Source organism: Xyrauchen texanus, chromosome 22 (assembly GCF_025860055.1).
Source record: "Xyrauchen texanus isolate HMW12.3.18 chromosome 22, RBS_HiC_50CHRs, whole genome shotgun sequence".
Lineage (NCBI taxonomy): Eukaryota > Metazoa > Chordata > Actinopteri > Cypriniformes > Catostomidae > Xyrauchen > Xyrauchen texanus.
This window is the reverse complement of record NC_068297.1, coordinates 39,042,516-39,066,474: the sequence shown is the minus strand read 5'-3', so window position 1 is coordinate 39,066,474 and position 23,959 is coordinate 39,042,516. Positions and strand designations below refer to the sequence as shown.

Sequence of the window (23,959 nt, the reverse complement as noted above, 5' to 3'; positions counted from 1 at the left end):
AGCAAAATATATATACATTTTAATGAATTAGTGCAAAACACAGTTTCATAGTTGGTCAAATATAATGTATGGTTAACTCGCATGCCATTGGGAGGTTATTTTTAAACCTTGCTGGTCCTTAAGATCCTTTAGTTTGTTTTCAGTTTAAGGGTGGCACTGTGAGTGTGTGTTAGTGTTTGAGTGGCTGTGGAGCGCTTCTCACTTTGGTGGTGTTGAGTTTGCTGTGGTGGAGCTGAAGAACACTTAGGGCTGCCAGGAGATTCGCCTGAGGTTCACAAAGCTCCATCTTAATGGGCCCCAGGAAGTGCATGTCTGGAGGAGACAGATACATGCGCAGCAGGGACAAATACACCTACAAATAACACACTTCTGTTAATAGTCAGACAATTTGATTCATTACAAGAGAGATATTGTGCATGTTTTGTTTTACATTTATTCAAGGTTTTTCCGCTTGATCTATCTGACATTGTACAAGACAGACTGAATGAATTCAAATAAAACAGGTGAAAAGTGAGTGAGCAGCACTCACATCTTTATTGCCGTTTGTGGCTGGATCATAATGACTGTGACAGTACCTGGAAGATCACAACAGAGAACAAAAAAACCCAAAAATATTATGGAATGACAGGTCAATGGCAACAATCACTGCTTGAGTTGAAATATTTAAAGTAGCATAACGTCGATTAGCACAGAAAATATTTTATATTATTTATCTAATTATTTCAACAAATAATCCAGAAAATAAAAGAACAAAGACAGTCTACAGTTGAAAAAGTCTTTACATAGCATTGTACACTTATTAATACAGAACCCCGTTCCATCTGTTTGGGTTAAATTTCACCTGAAACATCAAATGTGGAACCCTGCATTTTTTGAGTAACACTTTCTTCTTTTGGGATTTTATGGTAAATTATTATTTTTTTAACCTTATTTACCTCTAAATTACTCAACTACTGCATTCATGTTCATACAAAATAAGCACATTTGATGTTATCTTCACTTCAATAAAAACCTTCATGTCAGTAAATTGACAGATTCAAAATATTTCATGCATTGGGGTCTCTGTTGACATCTGCTGGAATAAAAATAATAATTACATGAAATGACAACTACGACCAGTAGATGGCTTCAGTGCTCCATGCACTGACTGATCTCTATGAGCCAATGTTGTAACAAACTTCATTTCTAGATATTAGCTGCTTTTCCACCACTGGATCAAACACTGGAGCGAGTGTGCTATGGAGGATGACAACAATTTCCAGTTTATAAGACTATTTTTCTCCTGGTATTTCTCTGCTAATGCACAGGAAAGATATGGCCCATGTCACAAAAAGGAAAGCAAAGAGAAAAAGGCAAGAGGTTTACCATTATAAGCTGAGGGCTTGTGTATGCCACCGGACATGAACACAGAGTTAAAAGATCCCAGACAAGCTAAAAGGATTTTTATTGACAAAATATTATACAAGAATTATATGAAATAATATACAAGTAAATATTGATATATTGAGTTTTAATGAGCTAGAAAAGTACTTCCCTGACCATAAATGCATGTAGAAAAATAAATGAAGGCTACAATACTAGTTAAACCATCATCATAATATCATGAATGTACACAAAAAATTTAATATTTGTAATGAAAGTTTATTAACCCTCTACGGACATGTTGGAAAAAGAATAACCATTGGCTAGTAAATTTCTCTTTTTACTCGCCAGACTTTTGACGACATGCAAGCGCATCGCAACTGAAAACTCAAAAAGATATTAAAGATATATTATTGATATTAAAACTCAAAAAGAAACGGAGAAGGGGGCATTTTTACATATATATGGTATTCATATACTGTATATGACTTTGTGCAGGATTGCACATTTTAATTTATAGTTCACTTTCCATAATTTTAATCACATTTTACTTTGTGTTTTTTTTTAAATACACATTTCACATTCTATCAATTCATATGATGTCATGAAATTGCATTTTTTAATAACGATATTAAATAATGTTGCCTCTATTTACAAATATTTAACAAAATTTTCACACGGCTGGAACATATTAATGAACAGAATAGCTACTATATATAAAAAACAAATATATATATATATATATATATATATATATATATATATATATATATATATATATAAAAACTACTATGCAAATCTCTCTTTAAGAGATCCTAGATCTCCTTCGAGCAAATGTTTAAAGTTGAATGAGCGCAGCGCAAACTAACAACAGAAAAGTTGCAGTTGTTTTCACCCCATCCATGCAATGTGTTATTAGAATTAATGTTTATTTGTAACTTTTTGATCACCAACTGACTGCAAATAACAGAAAGGATATTATAAGTGACATGAACTGAAAATGGGGTGTCTGGATCTCGTCTTTGGACACAAAATACACGGAACGAGCCAAAAGGAAACTTTTACTTGCATAAAAGTATTGACTTGCGTTTACAAATATTTATTATACAAGTTCAAATCCACAAGCGTTACTGGTCTGTAGCTGTAAAACAAAGCATGTTGTGAAAACGTTCCATGGAAAAGTGCAGCCAAATAAGGTCAATTTCCTTCAGAGTGAGCGCTCAAAAGACACAACACACTGTTAAAGACGAGACTGAATCCAGCTTCTTAATAGTAAACACCTTATTCAGTAAAAAGTCTGCGGTGCGCAAAGCACTTCGCCACTACACGACTCAATCACTGGCGAGTGAAATCTTAATATTTACTAGCCAGTGGCTAATAACAGACATATTTTAGTTGCACAGTGAGAAATTCAGTCACATGTGCGAGTGATTTACTCACAATGTAGAGGGCTGTAACTTCAGCTGAATTTGGCAAGCTAGAAACAACTAAAACGCTTAAGTTACCATGGCGTTGCAAATAGACAATCTTAAGTCGCCAAGTGCAAAAGCAATTCCACCAGCACAGTTGAGCATGGTTGATTGTTTATAATAATGCTGTGCTAAATCATGCTCATGCTGAAATGCTACTGTAACCATTTCTCACCATGATCAGAACTGTTCGGCACAATGGTGGAAAAGAGGCTGTTTGATAAAACCACCTAGACTCATGAATCTAGTCCAAATATTTTGGTGTGTTCAGGTTACAAGTTTAGGAAAAGTTACCAAGCCTTGTACCACTCAGATTAAGGAAACCATTTTTATAAAATAAATTAAGGGTTAAAAGCAAAGTAATAGAAACATTTCAGCCGAGACCTTCTTCATAATTTTCCCTCAATTTAAGAAGAAAACAAATGAAGGTTACAGAAACAGCTATCTAGAAATCTATGGGGCAACGCATTTCACTTTCATTAAAACTGAAAGTAGGTATAGCAGTTCTGTACACATGATTTTTGCAAGAGTTGGAATCATTTTCTGTGTAAATTGTCATTATTCCACCAACGTCTTTCAATAGAGCTTAACTTGCATTCACACTTAAAGGGGCACTCATTAACTTGTGTTTGTGTCATCTTGGACTTGGCATGAAAATGTCAAATAACTGGGCAGTTACTGAGATTAAATGAGTTGTTTTCATCTGGTCATGTGATCCTAACATGGCAGCCCCCATGAAGGGACCCTCTCCATGTAGAATAAAACAGCTTTTATAAGGTTACTGATCTGACTAAAGTCTTCATCTCATGTGAGTGGTCATGACTTTATACAAATATCACAAAATTGCAATTCATTTCTTTATAAGTAAAACATTTTTTAAACAGGAAAAAATTACTGAGTGCACCTTTAATAGAATGTTCCTTTTAAACTTTTATCTTGAGCAGAAAAAACAATAATAATGGTCATTGACACTCACTCCTCAGCCATATGCGTGTCTTTCAGAATGTGAACATAGATAAACAGAGCCTGCTCGTGTTTCCCCATACGACCCAAGAGCAAAGCTCTCTCCTCCAACAGACCTGACAGAGAGAGAAGAACAGTATTCATCATCAGTCAGTTTTATTTCACAATTAAATCTTGCGTGTCTTTGACTTTGATGACTCACCATCAAACGGGAAATCACTGATGAGTCTCTCTGGCTCATAGCTGCTGGAAACTTCCAGAAACGACAGAAGCTTGTTGCGGAATTCTCCAAGCTCTCCGTTCTCTTTTCCTGCAGCTACAGCTGTAACTCCTGGACACAGTGAACACAATGGAAGAACATGAGACAATAAACTACTGCATTTTATATTAAGATTTAATTCAACTTAAAACCTCTTGAAGTTAACAATGCAACACAATGCAAAAAAAAAGAAACACATATAAAATGTACAGAACTACATTAATGACATCAGAACGGTTCATGAGATTTAAGATTTAAAAGTCATCAGGATTACCGTAAACACTCATACAAATGGGCACCATACAATTTATGTAAATGTTTATTGTCATTTATCTGTCATTCAAATGAACATACACCTGTAAAATAGGCTAGGGCTGCAACTAACTAATATTTACAATCGATTAATCTAATGATTATTAAAACGATTATTCGAATAATGAAAATAAAAATAATGAGGACAAAATCATCTTTAAAAATACCTCTAAATGACATTCAATGAATTAAATGTGGGGAAAAAATACTTTTTATTAAGTTTATTCTCTTGTTTTCCATTTAAAATTGTCTAAAAAACTGAATATGTTTACTTGAGAAACAGAATATAAGATATTTAGACTTGCTTTAAGAGGATGTATCTTAAATATAAGTGTATTTTATATTTGTATATAAGTGTATTTTTTTCACTTGGTTATATTTCTGCAACTGCAGTAAAGACAAAATATACTTATATTCCAGATCTCTTCTCTAAAAGCAAGTCTAAATATCTGATAATGCTGCTTCTCAGGTGAATGCATCCTTTTTAAAAGGATTTTTAGATAGAATATTATATTCAACATTCTCAGATAACAAAGTTTTCTTCTGCAGTATAGCTGCTAAAGTAAATGTATGTTATTTTAAATGAGTTTTAGATATTTATATGGGAAAACAAGACAAAATAAAAACAAATCATAAACGTATTTTGTTGCAGTGTATAATGGGGTGAAGACTTCCTCTCTCACATTTCTGTTCACTTCAATCCATCTTTAACTCACAAAAAAACAACTCTCTCTTATTAACAAAGCTGCGTATTGCCAATTTTCTTCATGATAAGAAATGCACAGTGACATATTTTATGATTCAATAAGTCGCGAGCCATCGTGTTATAATCTAGCTGCAGCAATTGCACGCTCGAGGGACAAGCGTCCCTGCGACAGAGTGTGTATCAACCGAGCGGAGTTTCAATCTCTCCCCCTTAGATCGGGACATTCACGCAACTCATCGAAGCGGCACTGACTGCAGAGAAATGCCAGTTGAGTTTGTAGTTAATTACATTACCTGCTTCCGTATTATTTGAACTATAATAAAGCTATAACACATTAAAACTGTATTTAAAATGTAACACTGGGGTGTTTCCTTTAAAGAGCTCCGACTCCACTTATTCCACAACGAGAGTGCTTCTGTATTTACTTATTTGGTATTTTTATAATTCCCTTGTCCTTTGTGATGTACATCACCTGAAGTTGTTTGGAAAGTTTAGAATACATCTGGATTGTGATGTGTAATTCTTCCTCTCCTCAGTCAGGCGTGAGCTGTAGTGCTGCTCTCATGTGTCATCATTACAGGTTAATGTCATGTTACGTTAAATGAGATCAAACGATTATTCGACAATGACAATTTTGGGCAATTTTTTTTTTACATTTATTTACATTTACATTTATGCATTTGGCAGACGCTTTTATCCAAAGCGACTTACAGTGCACTTATTACAGGGACAATCCCCCCCAGAACAACCTGGAGTTAAGTGCCTTGCTCAAGGACACAATGGAGGTGGCTGTGGGGATCGAACCAGCGACCTTCTGATTAACAGTTATGTGCTTTAGCCCACTACACCACCACCACTCACCACACTTTTTATTGTTGACGATAACGTCGACTAATCGTTTCAGCCCTAATATAGGCACATCTCTTGTAGTTTAAATGAGAAGCTTTTAATTAGCTAGCAGTTCCAGGTTAAAGGATTCAAAATTAAAACTTTTTTTTTTTAAATATCGGCCACAATGAGCTGTGAATTATCAGTATCGGCCCAGAAAAATCCATAAGTGGATAGATAGAACAAATATTTTGAGTTCTACTGATACTCAGCAGTCAATTTATGTTGAGTGTCTGACCTTCAGGCAGTGAGTTGAGGTACTTCTTCATGAGGCCTTGCACCTTCTCCAGGTATAGCTGGATCAGAACATTGTGGAACTCAGGCCGCGTCTCGTCCCACATGTAAATGATGTGCTCCAGGTAAGGGATGGCCAGCTCTTTGAAGCCCTCCTTCAAGAAATTCAGCACTTTATCTCTGGGCAGAGTCTCCACCTCCGTCAGGTCCTCTGTGAAGATCTGACACCAGCAAAAACAAACTCAAGGACCTCAGAATGACCAAATCATTTATGAAAACATGGTTAGCTCCTATCACTTTTCTCACCTTGAGTCCATCCTCTGGACAAATCTTCAGAACCCAGGGTGAAAACTCAAATATGATGCCAAGGTTCTCCACCCCTGTACAGAGAGAGAGATGCATGTTACTGGTGAACTGAATAAATGTGTCTATTGATGAGGCAATGTGTAAACGGAATGTGATTATTTAATCGATTGCAATCCGATCACAAACACATGAAGTGACCAAGTGTAAACTTAGACAAAAGTTAGACAAATGAGTTACTAGTCAATTCTGCAATATTACAGTATATCATGGTAATATTTTCATTGATTAAAACAAATGTTTTATTCCTTAGGTGTGGTTTACTACAGGTCTGGAAAAATCTGGCAATCAGGAAAAGTGCCCAATAACTCAAAACACAATAACCAACACTGTAAAAAAGTTTTGGGAACAGAGAACCAGTTCTTATCCAGAACAAGTTCCATTTTTATAAAAATACCAGAACCAAATGATTTTCATGAATTTTTGTTAACAGTTTATAAACTGGTATTCTTCCGCCTCTGAACACCATGGACAGAACACCATACTAAAATACGCTACATACAGCGTGACTAGTGTAGTCCGATTTCCGAATGAATGACACCTAATGGCCGGTTCTTTTAATCTTTAGCATGAAAAATACATTGTAGGGGTGCATTTCCCCAAAAGCATTATGTGCAAACTATGGTTGCAAGTATGGGTGTAAAGATCAATCAACCTGGATTGATGCAACAATCAATAAACCAACAATGTCATCGAGACACAGCGTAAAGATCGATGCTAATGAATTTTATTTTACAAGATGCAGCTTTATTTTAACGCTCCAATGCCAGCAACATCCGTATGCGCTGCAGCAACCTTATGATATTCATCTTGCTTTATATGTGCTACATATGCTTCTCATGAGGGACACGGATGTGTGCAGAGTGATTGGAGTTGCGATCTGCTCTATCCGTGTGCACGAGTGCCAACAGGGCTGTGAAAAATTCTTTAAGTACATATTCTCACAGTAACAATTCTTGGTTCATTTATGACGAAATTGATGTGCAATTGTAGTGTGCTCTCTTAAAACGCACTTCACAACATAAGTGAATAACTGTGTCTGTAAACAGTTGTCCATATGACTGTTTTCTAAAGTCACACAACAGATTCATGTAAGGAACTGATCCAATTTGCAAATGGGTCATTCTCAAACCTCCCGTACTTTCCAGCTTACAAAACATTGAAATTTTCCATTTAGTTCAGTTTTTGCCTATAAATGCGGAGGGTAAACATTTTATAACATGTTGACATTCATTTTTATTCCTAAAGGACAACTTGGCTGTTGTTATTTCTTTTAATATTTAATTTTGTTTCACGAACGAAGCAAGTTAAAATTAGTTACACTAATGAGGGTTAAATGGGTTACAACACCAAATATATTTGTGTGAAAATATTAGTTAAAATGTGAATAACTTTTTAACATGCTGGGAAAAAACACTATATGCATATTTAGGCAGCCTCTGAACTTAAACCTTAAAAATAAAATTTTATAAAAAATAAGTACAAAATAAATACATAAATAACTTCACATGTCATAGAAGTGGTGTACCAGATGAAGGGAACAAGGAATTTTTTTCAGGCAATTAACAATTTCAAATATATTTTCAAAAAAATTTGCAAAACAGAGTCAAGCTGTTTCATATCATTAAAGGTTAGGTCATATTTTTGTTTTTTTCACTATTTGAAAGTTTTTTCATGACCAAAATTCAAGGGACATATTTGTCATCATATTTTGATATTGACCCAAATGTTATAAGAAATAACCTATTTTGTGATGCACAAAGCTTTCTTTACAGAAGGGGGCGCTAGACGACTCACAAAACTGAATCATCCATTGATCTGCATTGAAATCATTCAATACGTGTTACATATCATATAATTTTTCATCTCTGGAGAGTAAATTGTAACAGCAGTATCTATAAAATACATATTTTTTAAAAGTCTCCCGTAACAATTGATTGTGATTGGCCCATTCTGAACTGCCCTGCCAAAAGTAACAGGTGCCACGTGACAGCGCCGTCTATGTGCTACCTGCTTCAGCAGTGGTCTAGTGGTCTGTTGTCATGTTTTACCAAAAATGAAATAAATACATTGCATTTATTAAATGATTTAAGCAACGTATTTTACAATTTTCTATAATTCAAGAACTTTTTAAGCACCTCTTGGAAAAAAATGCTATTTTCAATGGTTTTCCAGGACATAAATTTGAAAAAGCCAAATTAAAATACTTTACGAACCCTGTAAAAGAATCGTTAAACGAATCGTTAAAGAACCGGATTCTGAACATTTCTGACAATTCCCATTCCTACTGTAAAGGGCACAATTCTACAATATCGATTATAAATAAAAGGGCTCAAAATTAGAGTCTGTTCATTAGTTTCTATATCAGAGATCAATAGGTTGTGGACTGAAGTGTGTATGTGAGTGTGGTAATCTCACCCAGCCTCTGAAGATACTGGACTGTCCTCTCATGACCCTTCAGGGGAGAGTTGGCTTTAGTGGACTGATCCAGCAGAACCTGCAGAGCTGCACAATCACACATTGGTTAGTCTATTTGACTTATAAAGATAATGACATAGAAGTTTTTACTGTAAGAAATTAGTATAGAAGACTGCAACAGCATGTAAAAAAAAAACTGCGACACACCAATATATTGACCAGGCCAATTAATAATTTTGAGATTATTACCATTGGGCAAAATCCCAGCCTAAATGACTAATTAACAGAAGCCTGGTCTTTGAAGACCTTTGTCTTGGAGTAAATATTGGTAATAATTGTCATCGTTCTTCAATGAGTTAATGTTAATACGTTGATACCTCAAAAACGTATCAAGAAAATAACGTGCCGATCAATAATCGATAAATTCCTACTCATTAATAATGGAGATTCCTTGGGTCCACATAAACATTCATATGAGAATCCAGATGTACAGTACTGTGCAAACGTTTTAGGCACTTGTGAAAAATGCAATACATAGTTTTCATTTATCACTTAATGTCATACAAAGTCCAGTAAACATAAAAAACTAAAATCAATATTCAGTGTGACACCTTTGCCTTTAAAACAGCCCCAAATCTCCTACTTACACCTGGACACAATTTTTCTTGGTTGTTGGCAGATAGGATGTTCTAAGCTTCTTGGAGAATTCATCACAGTTCTTCTATCTATTTAGGCTCTCTCAATTGCTTCTGTCTCTTTATGTAATCTCAGACTGACACAATGTTCAGTGGGGGGCTTTTTTGGGGGGCCATGACATCTGTAGCAGGGCTCCCTGCTCTTCTATTCTTCTGTTCTAATGTTTGAGAGTCTAACATTTATATTTCCTATTGACACACTAAAGCTGAAGATATAAATAACCATCCTAAGACAAATGCTTTTGTGAAACATCTTATGTGCCTAAGAATTTTGCACTGTACTGTTTGTTTTCAGTAAGCAGCCGTTAAATTGAGAAGATTGCACTCACCTTTCTGATGAAGGCCTTTCTTCTCATAGAGGATGATGAGTTCACTGTATTTGTGGGATTTCTTCAGTACATACTCACTCTCTTCTATGTGACAGTGGTTGTTCTCCAGACGTAAAAGAGGTGACACTAAGGCTACATTGGTCTACAGATAAAAGAACAAAAGCCACACTCAAACTTGACTCTGTTTTTGTGGGTTCTGATAAACTAGCTTTGTTCCAAAACCAAGTGAGCTGTTCACCTAGGTGACATACAGTATTTAGGCATCATAGACATGCTGCCTAACAAGACACCTTGTTTCACTGTGTACTTACAAGATGCAAGAAGCAATAAAAGCTTGTCCATGTAATTTGTTTTTGTCCTAACATTTGTTTGGTTTCTCGTAGCCCCGGCCACTTTGAAATCTCACAGGTCCAAAATCCCACTCCACATTACACACGTTTGTTGGTGTTACAATTTCACAAAGATCTTTCACAATAATAATGAGTGTTCTTATTCAAGTTTTCAAAATGTTCCAACGAATGTTTACAAAATATGAATTACCTGTAGACAGAAATATAGGTCAATCACAGGTCTTGGCCTATAATCGGTGCATCGCTAGCAGAAAATGTCACAGTAATGTTAATTTTTTTGCAGTACTGAATGCTAGAAACGCTACAACATTGTTTACACTAAGCCCGCTTCATCTCTCTGATCTGTGCATCAGATCTTCTTCTGTGAACAGGATAATGACATGCAGAGCGCAAGTGCCTATATGGGTGACTATATAGACAGCATTATCAACATCTGCTCTCACGATTACTTCTCAATTCAATCATTTTGGCTGCCTTAGAAGGTAGCTGTCTTTGTAGACAGGAAGCAGATAGAGCCAGCTAGGATTAGAAATAGCACTTTTGTGAATGCCTGTAGGTCAGACAAGTCAAAAGCCTTACATGGAGGTAGCATTTGAGCAGTGAGGTGTCGATGATCTGAAGGAGCTTCTTGCGGCTCTTGATGGTTGGGGTTCCCTCCATGAGAGGAGACGTGTTGGAAGGGTCTGTGTCATTCAACTTCTTCACTAAATGACTGCGTTTCTACACAAAACACAAAGAGAAAACTAGAACAGCAAATGACTAAAAACAAAAACATACTGAATATGAAATATGTGGTTCTGGTGGGTGAATTAGGTGGTTCTGCAGGTGTGTACCTGTGTCAGGTAGTCTATGAGGGCCAGGTGAGCTTTCTCCAGTTCGGCTCCTGATAGTGTGGGTAGAGGGTTGGGATAGTGCAGTTGTTTACGGTAGTCAGAGGGAAGCAGGTCTGGATACAGTCCAATTACATGAGTGGGATCTATAAAAGACAATAACAAACCAAATTTAACCCATTACACTATGTGTGCATCATATTATCCTGGTCCAATGGTGCTCTCTAGTGAACTACATTATGCCATAACTGTAATAATTGCCAACCGCATACCAGCCAGGGGTGGAATGGTCATAGGGAGAACTTGGACTGGCGAAAAGCAGAAATGGGCTGCCGAGTTATGCCTAACGGGCCGTGACTGTCTAAAGAGGGCCACAAGCCCCTCCCTCAACAACTTTTAGTCCGGTTTCTATGTAAAATCCAAGGTCAATTTCTCTTCCCAGTCTCAGCCTCAGAAAGCACGCCCATGGACCTTTCACAAAATATACTACTATTTGCAAACAGTTTCTAGGAGTCAGGGTGCACAAATTAAGTTCACCAGCCATGCATAGGTTATAACAGAGACTTGTTAATGAGTAAATGGGCAGAGCATGCTCAATTTAGGCACAAATAAATATTTGAGCTTTGCCCCATTAAACTAAGGTGAAACGTAACCTTACGTATAAACTAAATCTTTATGGAGGAGAGCCAGGAGTAAAGGTTGGAATAAAGAAAACTGATTGAACCAAACTAAACAGTTCACTTTCTGCTGTGCATCGCCCGGTGTCACTGGCATGCCAAGTTTCAACAAATACAAAATATATATGGGATATTACGGTTAACGAATGTACATTTTTCAAGTCTGTTGTATTAGTATTTTTTTTGTAGTCCCTTATTAATTTATTAATTTTAATATAAAAATGAATATTATTATTTACATATTTAATATCCTATTTGTATTATATTTACAGCTTTTTTAAATATTACATTTCAATATAAATGTAATCTATTACCACTGATTTACATGAGACACACCAAAATAATACTGATATTCATGGATTTTCAACATTTCTGTTTACAATTTTGAAGGCTGCTTATTAAATAAAGTACTAAGTTGGCACTAAATCTTACAATCGTTGATCTTGTAAATGTGTTTTTATGCCTTGCAAATGTACACACTTGGATTTCTGTGATGTTTTGAACATAGTTGTTGACGTACTTGATATTAAATTCTGCTATTGTCACCAAGGTAACATGACTAGTGGTCGACTGATATATCGGTGAGGCGATAAAGCCGATGCGATTTGTAATTTTTTCATTATCGGCCGATACAATTTCCAGTTTGGCTGATTTGTTTCTTAAGGCTGTGGCAGTGAGAATCGCCTGCTTGCATGTGAAGGATTCGTCTGAGATATGTAAACGACCAATCACAATTTGTTTTTACATGCCATCATGTTACTACGATAACAGACTGGTGTGCAAAAGTCTCATTTAAATGGTCCATATATCAGAGTAGTGACAGACACACTGGAGATCATAATGTTAAAGTGCTCGCCTGATTCATTCTCTTTCTGTCTCCTCTCAACAGTTCCCTGTAACTTTTATCTGTCTTATCTAATGATAAATGGGGAAATATCAATTAAACTAATATCATAAGCCGTCTGCAAATATACTGATTTCTCGTTTAAACAGAAGTAATTCATGAACCTCATTGTGGCAGGGCGGAGGGCGGGACCGGGTCGTGATACTACACACCCGGTCCCGTATTAGGTAAATTCTGCCTCCGTGAGGTTTAAAGGCTGACTGCAGAGGGCCGTGCGGGAGACAGAGATCGTTAGCGGACATGTCCGTCATGTGTGTGTTTGTGCTGTCTTTTAAGTTTATCATTAAACTATTATTTATATTGAAAAGCCGGTTCTCGCCTCCTCCTTTCCATTGAATACTTTTTTTTAAGTAAATTGATGTATATGTTATTTACTATTGTGAAATATTTGCATTTGCAATATTTCAGTCTATTGGCCACCTTACTCTTGGCATCGGGCATTAAAAACCTGTATCGGTCGACCACTAGCTTTTTAACATAGATTTTGTCAAGAATTGTAAGAATGACTAGTGAAAAATGTATCTAGAAACATAATTTGAGAGAAATCTATTCTCCTTTCTGGTGCCTCAAGACAGCAGGTAGTGTCGGTTAAGCTCACCTGTGCCTAACTTTGCAAACACCTGCATGGAATCGTCAAAGCGTTTCTGACAGAAGAGGTTGAAAGCAAACAGGTTCTGGATGTGATTGATCTGCTGTCTCTTATCTGCATCTGAATCATCCTTCATTTTCTGAGGACGTACAGAAAGAAAGAGACTGAAAGGTTTTGCACTACATCCAACCATGTATTCTATGGAGAATATTCAGTTGCATTCTTTTTGCAGTCTTTGGCATTTTCTATTTACTGTATCTGTAGATCAGTGTTTCTCACCGCCAATTGAAGAGCCAGTTCAAACTGTTTGTCCTGTAGCAGCTGCCGTATCTGGTTGGCTATGGAGACAGGCACCAGACGCCAAACGAAATGATTACTAGCAACATACATAACATTTGATCTGTGGAATAAAAAGGGAAAGAAGAAATTAAGCCAATGTATATTTCAGACAGATAAAATACCTTCAACTAATCTAGATATGGCTTGAAAGCTGGGGTGAGCAATTGAATTTTTTTTAAAATAATATCATAATCACAAGATGGATGGAGGAAAAGATTTGTAGGTTAATTTGTTTCATATCTGTGGTGATGTGGCGTGGCTGAGTGGAGGTCCACCAGACTTGTGGAGGTCCACAATTTTTTTTCTGAGGTCTTGGCTGATTTCTTTTGATTTTCCTATTATGTCAAGCAATGAGGCACGGAGTTTGAAGGTAGGCCTTAAAACACATCCACAGGTTCACCTCCAATTCAGTACACTTCCATTCAGAAGCTAATTGGCTAATTGTGTAAAGGCTTGACATAATTTTCTGGAATTTTCCAAGCTGCTTAAAGGCAGAGTTAACTTAAAGTATGTGAATTTCTAGAATTGTGATATAGTCCATTAAAAGTGAAACAATTGGTCTGTAAACAATTGTTAGAAAAATTATTCATGTCATGCACAAAGTAGATGTCTTAAACGACAAGAAAAAACTATAGTTTGCTAATATTAAATCTAATAAGCTAGTTTTAATAACTTCAACCTTAGTCAACTGTTTATAAACAAAACAATGCATTTTATTATGTCCACTGTCGCTAATGGAAATTCCAAAATAAAAAGTATGGATTTTCCTACCATACGAGCAATTCAAGTACATCTGTTTTTACGAGCCACGTCAACAGGTGGCAGCGCACCACAACAATCCTCACAAGCAGCGCAGCCACAGAACGAGAACCGCTCACTTAAGAGAAAGCACAACAGAATACTTTATACTGTTCCTGTATTCTGAATATAGAACTTTCAGATGTGATTTTCAAAGTTTCCACTACATTTAACTTGACACAGCATCCTAAAAATGCAGCATTTATGACGATGAATACCAGTTTCAATGCAAAACAAATTTGCTGTCAGCTGTAGACATGTTCAATGATACACAATTTATTTTTAAACAGAAAGTGAATCTGTATTACATATTTATTGTAGGCCCTACATATTATATTTATAAATATTTGAATAATTATGCATTATTTATATGATTTTTTTTATTTTGGGGCCTACCTCAGAAGATAATCATGAATGCAATTAATTGTGATTATTTTTATTAATTAATAGGCATGTCATGTAATTAATTCGTTTTCAAAAAATGATTGCATTTTTTAATTTGTCCTAATTAAAAATACACACAGTTTCAAAAGAATAAAAAATTATACATGTTAACATGATTTTAATGTTGAGGCTATACTTTTGAAACAATGTGTATTTTAAAGGTGCAGTATGTAAGATTCAGAAACCCTTGTTATTAGTGACATCTGTGGCCATTAAGTGAACTGCAGACAGCTACTTGTTGCTCGTGCTTGCGCTAGTGCACACACTCCATAGGGATGCCAGCGAGCAAGCATCAGCCAAAACAATGACATAACGTACAAGGAGACTGAATTATGATTCACTGGCATCATGCTGACAGATGAGGTAGCATAATTAAAATTACACAGTATGATTGTTTTACTACAAACTTTGAGACTAAACTAAAACTACTTATCAGCTAACATAGCATACTGATACACACATACAGCTACATGCTACCAAACTATACCAGACAATTTACTGTTGTTGCACTTTTGTGTAAAAAAAAGAAAACACTGGACCGAAGTAATCTTGTAGCAATGGTGTCACGGAGGGTCTCGTGTGTGTGCATGGAGCATCAGATTTCCGGGGGTTGGACACCAGTTGGGAATGTTATGCGCGAGGTTGAAGCACATTTTTTTCTGTTCTGTGGTTTACTAAGGATTTTATGGTTACATCAATGTTGAATTGTGGTCTATGTCATTTAGAACTGGTTACACAATTTTTCTTCACATGTCAACATGTCACACTTTAATATTGGTAAATTGTTAATTTTGGAATGTTTATTGGCTGGGGCACCCTATAAAAAAAGGAAGGGTACTTCTTTTCTTAAGCGTAAAAAATTTGATATAGTGTTCCTTTCTGAAAAGGAAGCTGAAAAACTTGGTAGAGCATTGGGTGGCCATGTGTTTTGCAGTGCTGGTATGAGTAAGAGCAGGGGAGTCATCACATTGATAGGTAAGCATTTACAATTTAATTGTCTCAAACAGATTAAAGATAATTTAGGAGTCATTATTGTTTTAGCTGAAATACAGGGGCAAAATCTTATTTTCGCTAATATTTATGCACCCAACATTGATGATCAGAACTTTTTTTTATAGATCTTGAGGGAAATTACAAGCAGTTGGGTTCCTTCATGATATGGTTTTGGATGGAGACTTCAATCTATTAATGGATCCACACCTTTTTTTTTTCATCGGTTCATAAGATTTACTCTATAATATATATATATAACTTTTTTCATTTCCCACCAATTGCTCAATTGGAAACATTTTATTTTCAGTTCATGCTTTGGTGTGTTTAGAGATGTAGCTGCATATAGAGGAAAGAAAATCATATAAATGGCACTTAAATTCATCCCTTCTGCAGGACCCAGCATTTCAACAAATGTTAAAGACAGAAGTTTATATTTATGTGAAGTGCAATTGGTCCTCAGTGTCCTCTGTGGGCATGGCATGGGAGGCATTTAAGGCAGTTCTTAGGGGGCGGATCATACAATATGCCTCACTGATTAAAAAGATCAAAGCAGGAATTCATGGAATTAGACAAGAGTATTAAAATTGCTGAAACAGAGCTGAAGCACTAAATGCCATCCAGTGGTCTTAAGAGAGTTGACTCCGCTAAAATATAGGTAAAATACTATTCTGTCCAGAAGGTAGAGTTTTGCTTATTCAGGGAAAGACAAACATACTTTGATTCGGTAGACAAGGCATGGAAACTCTTGCCAGATACATAAAACTGAGAGAGTTTTTCCACCATTTCTTCATTGAAGTCTTCTAGAAGCAATATATTTACCTCTGCCACAAATATTAATAAGGGCTTGAAATAATTATATTTTGATCTTTAAAGTTCCACGTCTTTGACTACTGATAAGGATATAAGAAACTTTGTAGAGCCATTAGAATATCCTAAATTGACGAATGATAAAAAAAGACTCTCTTGACTCGATATTACTTTAGAGGAGCTTGTTGAGGTAATTAAAGCCTTGCCAACAGACTTGCCAATTCATTTCAGGATAAATTATTCTGAAACAAAGCCTGCAGATGTTGATATAGGTGTCTATACAGTCACCCTCTGGTAGAGGGTGCTTGCTGGCTGCATGTCATTATCTGGTTCACAGAAGAGGACGCAGAGATGCGAGAAGCACTGCTGATCTCCTAGTTTCATCCCAACCTAATTTTACATCAGCAATCGTCGGGAAAGCGTGAAGGTTTTCAACTGACATCTCACCATCGTCACCTTAGAAACGGTATGTTAAGCACTATGTTTAAGCAGTGATAGGGGTGGGCAATATACCGGTAGACATGATAAACCAGTAGAAATTTGCCAACCGGTATGTATTTTGGATTATCATCTATATCGCGGTAATGCAAAATTGTCACACGAGAAATGTGTACAGCACATAACACGCACGCATTACACACTCTGTCGGATAAATGGAGGAAGGCGGAGAGACTGCTCTTTCCTCAAATTAATTTGAATGAGAAGATAAGAGGAGATTACGAAGGGAAAAGTGCGTCTTCTGTGGTGTGGAATTGATTTGGCTTTAGAAAACTTGATACTGAGCAGAAAACAAAGCAAGGTTTGTTCATTGTGTATGTCCAAGGTTGGGAAGGTTACAGGAAAAAAAAAAAAATAATAATTATCAAGAATATGAAAAAGATCTTACTAGAAAAAAGAAATTATGATCCAACGTGAATTTTCTTGATTAAAAATATGATCGTGTCTGGTAACATGTGCATGTAAAATGGCTAGAAATAGCATTTTAGCTTAGCGTAAAGCTAACAATTTACACAAGGTTTATTTCTATTTCTTCTGCTTCAAATGAACTTCAAACGTACTTCTCTGTCTGCTCGTATGAATGTAACACATCATAATAAGGAGTAGTGGTGGTGTAGTGGGCTAAAGCACATAACTGTTAATCAGAATGTTGCTGGTTCGATCTCCACAGCCACCACCATTGTGTCTTGAACAAGGCACTTAACTCCAGGTTGCTCCGGGGAGATTGTCCCAGTAATAAGCGCACTGTAAGTCACTTTGGATAAAAGCGTCTGCCAAATGCATAAATATAAACGTAATAAAGTGTTTCACCGCTGTTCAAATGCACGTTGGATCGCATCATTTATATGGATAAATGTTTTTCATCTGAAAGGACTAAATATTAAATTAAACAAATGACAATAAAATGCAAAGTAATCTCTTCAGTAATCAAAATACTTTTTGAATGTAACTGTATTCTAATTACCAATACAGTATTCAAAACTGTACAAATACAGTGTGGCAGCGGGGGCGTGGTCAAGCGCCCGTCCGGGATTACATCAAGGCCACCAGCAATCCCTGCTTGAGCTCCAGCAGGACCAAGAACGCCGGTTTTTCGAGATCATGCGGGCTCAGGCAGAGGACCGGCTCGCCATCCGGAGTCTCATCAGCCAGGAGACCGCGTCGGCCACAACCGCGACCCCGGACACCCGCGCTACGCTACCCCCGCCCACGTTACAGAAGATGGGGGCAGCAGATGATCCTGAGGCTTTCCTCGATTTATTCGAGCGTACGGCAGAAATCTGGGGCTGGCCGCCCAAACAGTGGGCAGCCCGCCTAATTCCTCTCCTGTCCGGGGAAGCTCAACTTACGGCACAACAACTGCCGGCGACAAACCTCCTGGCCTACTCTGACCTGAAGAGGGCCATTCTGCAACGGGTCGGTCGGAGCCCGGAAGAGAATCGCCGGCTCTTCCGGGGCATGAAGTTAGAGAAGTCGGATCGCTCGTTCGCGTTTGCTCAAAGGCTCCGGGACGCCTGTCGGCGGTGGCTGTTCGCGGGGGACTGCGACGTCGAGGGAGTGATCGATCAGGTGGTGCTGGAGCAATTCGCCCAACGGCTGCCCAGGAAAACGGCGGAGTGGGTTCAGTGCCACCGCCCGGCATCGCTGGAGGAAGCTGTTCGGCTGGCGGAGGACCATTTGGTGGCGATCTTGAGGGCGGACGAGCCCTCTTCTTCTTCTCTCTCTCCCCTTCCCCTGTGTTTGCACCCCCCTCCTCCCCCTCCCCTGTGTTCTCTCGCTCTGTTCTCTCCCCAGGGCCCGTTCCTGCCCCGCGCAGGCATGGAGGGTATGTGCGACCTGCTTCCCAGCCTTGGGAGAATGCTCCTTTCCATTCCCCGTCCTTCAGCCGCTCTCCTCCTCAGGTGGGGGTGCCCGCCAGCACAAGTGCGGGCGTAACGCCTGGGCCGGCCTGTTGGAGGTGCGGGGACCAGGACCATTTCCGGGATCAGTGTCCGCTGATGGAGGTGGGGACGGTGGTGCGGGTCTCCGACGTCCCGCAGGCTGCCCCCGATTGGGCTGGAGCATACCGGATTCCGGTAAGGATCAGGGGGGTATTTACCAAGCCTTGCTGGATACCGGCTGCAATCAGACCACCATCCACCAACGCTTGGTTCAACCCGGGGCTTTGGGTTTAGCTAAAGTGGTGAGGGTGAGGTGTGTGCATGGGGATGTTCAAAAGTATCCCATGGTGACTTTGGCGATTAAATTCAGGGGAAGAAACCATAGTGTGGAGCCAGCGGTTAGTTCCCGCCTCACTCATCCACTAATCTTGGGTACTGATTGGCCGGATTTTAAAGATATTTTAGAGGGTATTTGCGCGGATGGGTCCTGCATAAAGAGGTGTGTGGTGTGCGATGCTTTGGCAGGGGAGGCGGAGCAAGGGCCGTCCTCGGCTGCTCTGAATGACGAGGGAAGGGGCGAGGTGGCCGCCCCTCCTCTCAGGGAATTCCCTGAGGGGGACTTTCCTCTAGAGCAGTCGCGGGACAAAACCCTTAAACATGCTCTTGACCAAGTGAGAGTAATTGATGGTCAACAGCTCCGGCCGGGCATCGCCATTTCATACCCATATTTTGCCTTGATTAGAGATCGGCTATATAGAGTGACGCAGGACGCTCAAACAAAAGAGGACGTGACACAATTATCGATTCCACGGAGCTGCCAGGAAATGATTTTCCAGGCGGCTCACTATAATCTTATGGCCGGTCACCTAGGGGAAAGGAAGACACTTCTCCGTCTAATAGCCCATTTCTATTGGCCGGGCATTGGCGGCGACGTACGCAGGTGGTGTGCGGCGTGCCGCGAATGTCAGCTTGTAAACCCACCGGCCACCCCAAAAGCGCCATTGCGCCCCCTTCCATTGATTGAGGTCCCCTTCGAGAGAATTGGAATGGACCTCATCGGGCCATTAGAACGGACAGCACGCGGACATCGCTTTGTGTTAGTCCTGGTGGATTACGCAACGCGATATCCGGAAGCAGTGCCTCTGAGCAACATCTCAGCACGTAGTGTTGCAGGGGCACTCTTCAAAATTATCTCCCGGGTAGGGATTCCGAAAGAAATCCTCACCGACAAAGGCACGACTTTTATGTCACAAACACTTCGTGAACTTTACGACCTGTTGGGCATTAAGTCGATACGAGAGGTTCCGCAAGCCTCCACAGGGTTCTCCCCATTTGAGCTGCCGTATGGGCGACGCCCACGCGGGGTCCTTGACGTCATCCGTGAAACTTGGGAGGAGGGACCTTCGAATAGTAAAAACGAAATTCAGTACGTTCTTGATCTTAGAGCAAAGATCCATTCACTGGGGCAATTAACACAGGAGAATTTGCTCCAGGCTCAAGAACGCCAATGCCGGCTGTATGACAGGTGTGCTCAGCTACGGGAATTTGCACCGGGAGATAAGGTGCTTGTATTACTCCCAACATCGAGCTCTAAATTGCTCGCCAAGTGGCGAGGACGACGAGTAGGGGATCTCGATTATGAGGTTAAACGTACCGATAGAGGGGGCGCACGTCAAATATATCACCTCAACCTCCTCAAATTGTGGAGAGAAGTGGCGGCCTTTATGACGTTGGCAACGGTAGTTCCGGAGGGGGCGGAGCTTGGACCGGAGATAAACAAAGCCCGCAATCTCAACACCCCGGTTACTTGTGGAGACCACTTCTCACCGCGCCAACTTGCAGATGTTTCTGAGTTACAAAAAGAATTTGCAGATGTGTTTTCTCCGCTACCGGGCCGTACGAACATCATACAACACCACATCGAGACCGAGCCGGGAGTGGTGGTATGTAGCCGCCCCTATCGCCTGCCCGAACACAAAAAGAAAATAGTTCGGGAAAAATTGGATGCGATGCTTGAGATGGGAGTAATAGAGGAATCCCACAGTGATTGGTCCAGCCCGGTCGTCCTTGTTCCCAAGAGCAATGGGTCTGTACGGTTCTGTGTGGATTATAGAAAAGTCAACGCGGTGTCTAAATTTGACGCGTACCCAATGCCCCGTGTTGATGAACTGCTCGATCGGTTAGGTACTGCTCGATTTTATTCCACCTTAGATTTAACAAAGGGCTATTGGCAGATCCCCTTGACACCAATGTCCGTGAGAAAACAGCCTTCACTACGCCGTTTGGATTACACCAATTTGTGATGCTTCCTTTCGGTTTGTTTGGGGTCCCAGCCACGTTTCAACGACTCATGGATAGGATCTTCAGACCTCACACCGCTTACGCCGCTGCCTATTTAGATAATATTATAATTTATATCAATGATTGGCAGCGGCACATGCAACATCTGAGGGCCGTCCTGAGATCGCTGCGGTGGGCGGGGCTCACGGCAAACCCTAAGAAGTGCGCGATTGGGCGTGTGGAGGTACGGTATCTGGGGTTCCACTTGGGTCATGGTCAGGTGCGTCCCCAAATTGATAAGACCGCGGCGATTGCAACTTGCCCTAGACCTAAGACCAAAAAGGGGGTGAGGCAGTTCCTGGGGCTGGCTGGCTATTATAGAAGGTTTGTGCCTAATTATTTGTACGTCACCAGCCCGCTGACTGACCTCACTAAAAAGGGGACACCAGATCCGGTTCAATGGTCGGAGCAGTGCCAACAGGCGTTTATGCAGATTAAAGCCGCACTTTGTGGGGGGCCGCTTCTTCATGCACCTGACTTCTCTCTCCCTTTTATTTTGCAGACAGACGTATTCCCATTACATGTATTTCATTACTCCCCAACCCTGTGTATGTAGATATATGTAAATATCCATGTGCGCGTGTCTATCAGTGGCAAGGCTTCTCGTGAGACTGAGAGAAATGATGAAAAACATAGTTTTTCACTGACAGCTGCACATGTCATTAGATGAAAAGCATGTTTAGAACACAAGAAAATGTCACTGAATCTAAGGCCCGAAATTTTGCTTGAGCGACCGTCAAAGCAAATTCAATGTGATTTATTCCACGCTCCAAACATGCCTCCCATCCAAACATGCGCAGCTGTGTTTTGTGCAAGTGTTAAACGGATGCTCAATCTGATACAAGTGCGCGTGAGTGCTGAAGGCATCCCATTCCCTTCATTTGTGCTCCTGTGAAAGTGAAGATCACACCTGCTACTCATTCAGGTTTCTCTCATTGTCATGTGGGATTTTAAAATACATATCAAAATCCTTTTAAAATTCAGTTCAAATGATGTTTGATATCAGGAAACAAGCCATCCATACCGTATTTTATATTTTCTTTATATAGATTACTAAAAACACTAAGAGCCTAATTAAGTGTTTATTTATGGATAATGTTTTTATTTATATGTTATTGCATTGCTTTGATATGTAAAGTTTCTTGAGGAAAGTTATAAAATTATAATAATAATAATTATTAATATTATTATTATAATATTAATATTAATATAATAATAATAATATTATAAGAAAAAGAATAAGATTAGTGCACATCATCAGACTGAAATGTGGCATTTTTTTACTTTGTTTGTCAACTTGCAAATAAAGAGAAAATTATGGAGTAGTTTTAATTTATAAAGTATTTAATTCACTGACTGATTCCACAGTCAAATTACACATTGTGACATGGCTTAAAACAGAAATTGAAATACAATTTTACAGAAAAAAAATTATATATTGTGATATATATCGTTATCGTGATATAAAATTACTCGTACCTTGATATAAGATTTTTGTCATATCGCCCACCCCTAAGCAGCGTGTAATAATTTGAAAAAAATCAAAATAAGTCCAACGGTCTGAAATATCCCATGATTTTAAGTTTTAGTCAACATAAATATGCATAAGTGATATATTAAGTTATTTTTAACAGAAGACTAATTCTTTAAAAGTAAACAATTCACAAATTTGTACTAAATACAGCCTAAATGTATTTAAATACATTAAAGTAATGTAAGTATAGGCATTTTCCTCTTCAAATATTCTTTGTTCAGTGTATTCATGAAAAGTATTTTTAAACAATAGGCTACATGCACATATTATTTGGAGACCTCCATGTGCATTTTGCAATATTAATGTTAACAATTAATCAATTAATTGATCGTTAATTTCCACGACGACCGATTAAGAAAATGTCTGAAAATTCACATCCCTAACCTGATTATTAACCTTTTAGTAAAGCTCATTGTACAGGTGTTCACAGCTCAAGCCGAAAACATTAAAAAAAAAAAAACATTCAGAAATAAAAAAACGTGTTAGCGCATTGTTAATATCTTGCGGTATTATTTTCTCCGAATTTTTCATCCGAAGTACTGTATGTTGTAATTAAAACTGTTTGATTATTGTCATGATGCCTCTTTTTTTTTTATCTCATCTTCATTCAACCTTTGTGAACCAACATTTTCCTTTGTTCATTTTCCGTTGACGAGATTTGCACTGGTTCTGGCGGCCATTGCTAGAGGAGAAATATCCCTGAATAAGACGATGTACCCTGTAGTTATCTGCTGAATTAGCCTTTTTTTCTAATCAGGAAGTACACATTGAAGACTGTCTTCAAGCTGAAACCATCTCTACACCAGAGGTCTCAATGAAAAAGGAAACAAACATTGAAAAAGGAAGTGTGTTAGTGATTTGCCACAGTATAGGCCAAGTATTAATTGAGTAGTGTTTGTTTGTGTCAGTTTAGATCTTCAGTCAGAAAGGATTGGGCATGTGCATCTCTGCTGGAAAGCAACAGTCCATCATATATTC

The 23,959-nt window shown here is 38.7% G+C and overlaps 1 protein-coding gene across 2 annotated transcripts in view; it reads right to left on the bottom strand.

Annotated features, from left to right (window-relative positions):
* Positions 1-23,959, bottom strand: part of LOC127662813 (vam6/Vps39-like protein) — a 61,811-nt gene that overhangs the window by 9,809 nt on the left and 28,043 nt on the right. For both annotated transcript variants that reach the window (XM_052154169.1, XM_052154170.1), the window contains 12 exons: positions 13,628-13,748; positions 13,358-13,487; positions 11,182-11,324; positions 10,928-11,068; positions 9,999-10,140; positions 8,975-9,061; positions 6,500-6,573; positions 6,198-6,414; positions 3,997-4,125; positions 3,808-3,910; positions 530-575; positions 203-352 (listed from right to left, as the gene is read on the bottom strand). In XM_052154169.1, coding sequence (XP_052010129.1) covers positions 203-352; positions 530-575; positions 3,808-3,910; positions 3,997-4,125; positions 6,198-6,414; positions 6,500-6,573; positions 8,975-9,061; positions 9,999-10,140; positions 10,928-11,068; positions 11,182-11,324; positions 13,358-13,487; positions 13,628-13,748 — 1,483 coding nt within the window. The remainder of the gene's footprint in view (positions 1-202; positions 353-529; positions 576-3,807; positions 3,911-3,996; positions 4,126-6,197; positions 6,415-6,499; positions 6,574-8,974; positions 9,062-9,998; positions 10,141-10,927; positions 11,069-11,181; positions 11,325-13,357; positions 13,488-13,627; positions 13,749-23,959) is intronic.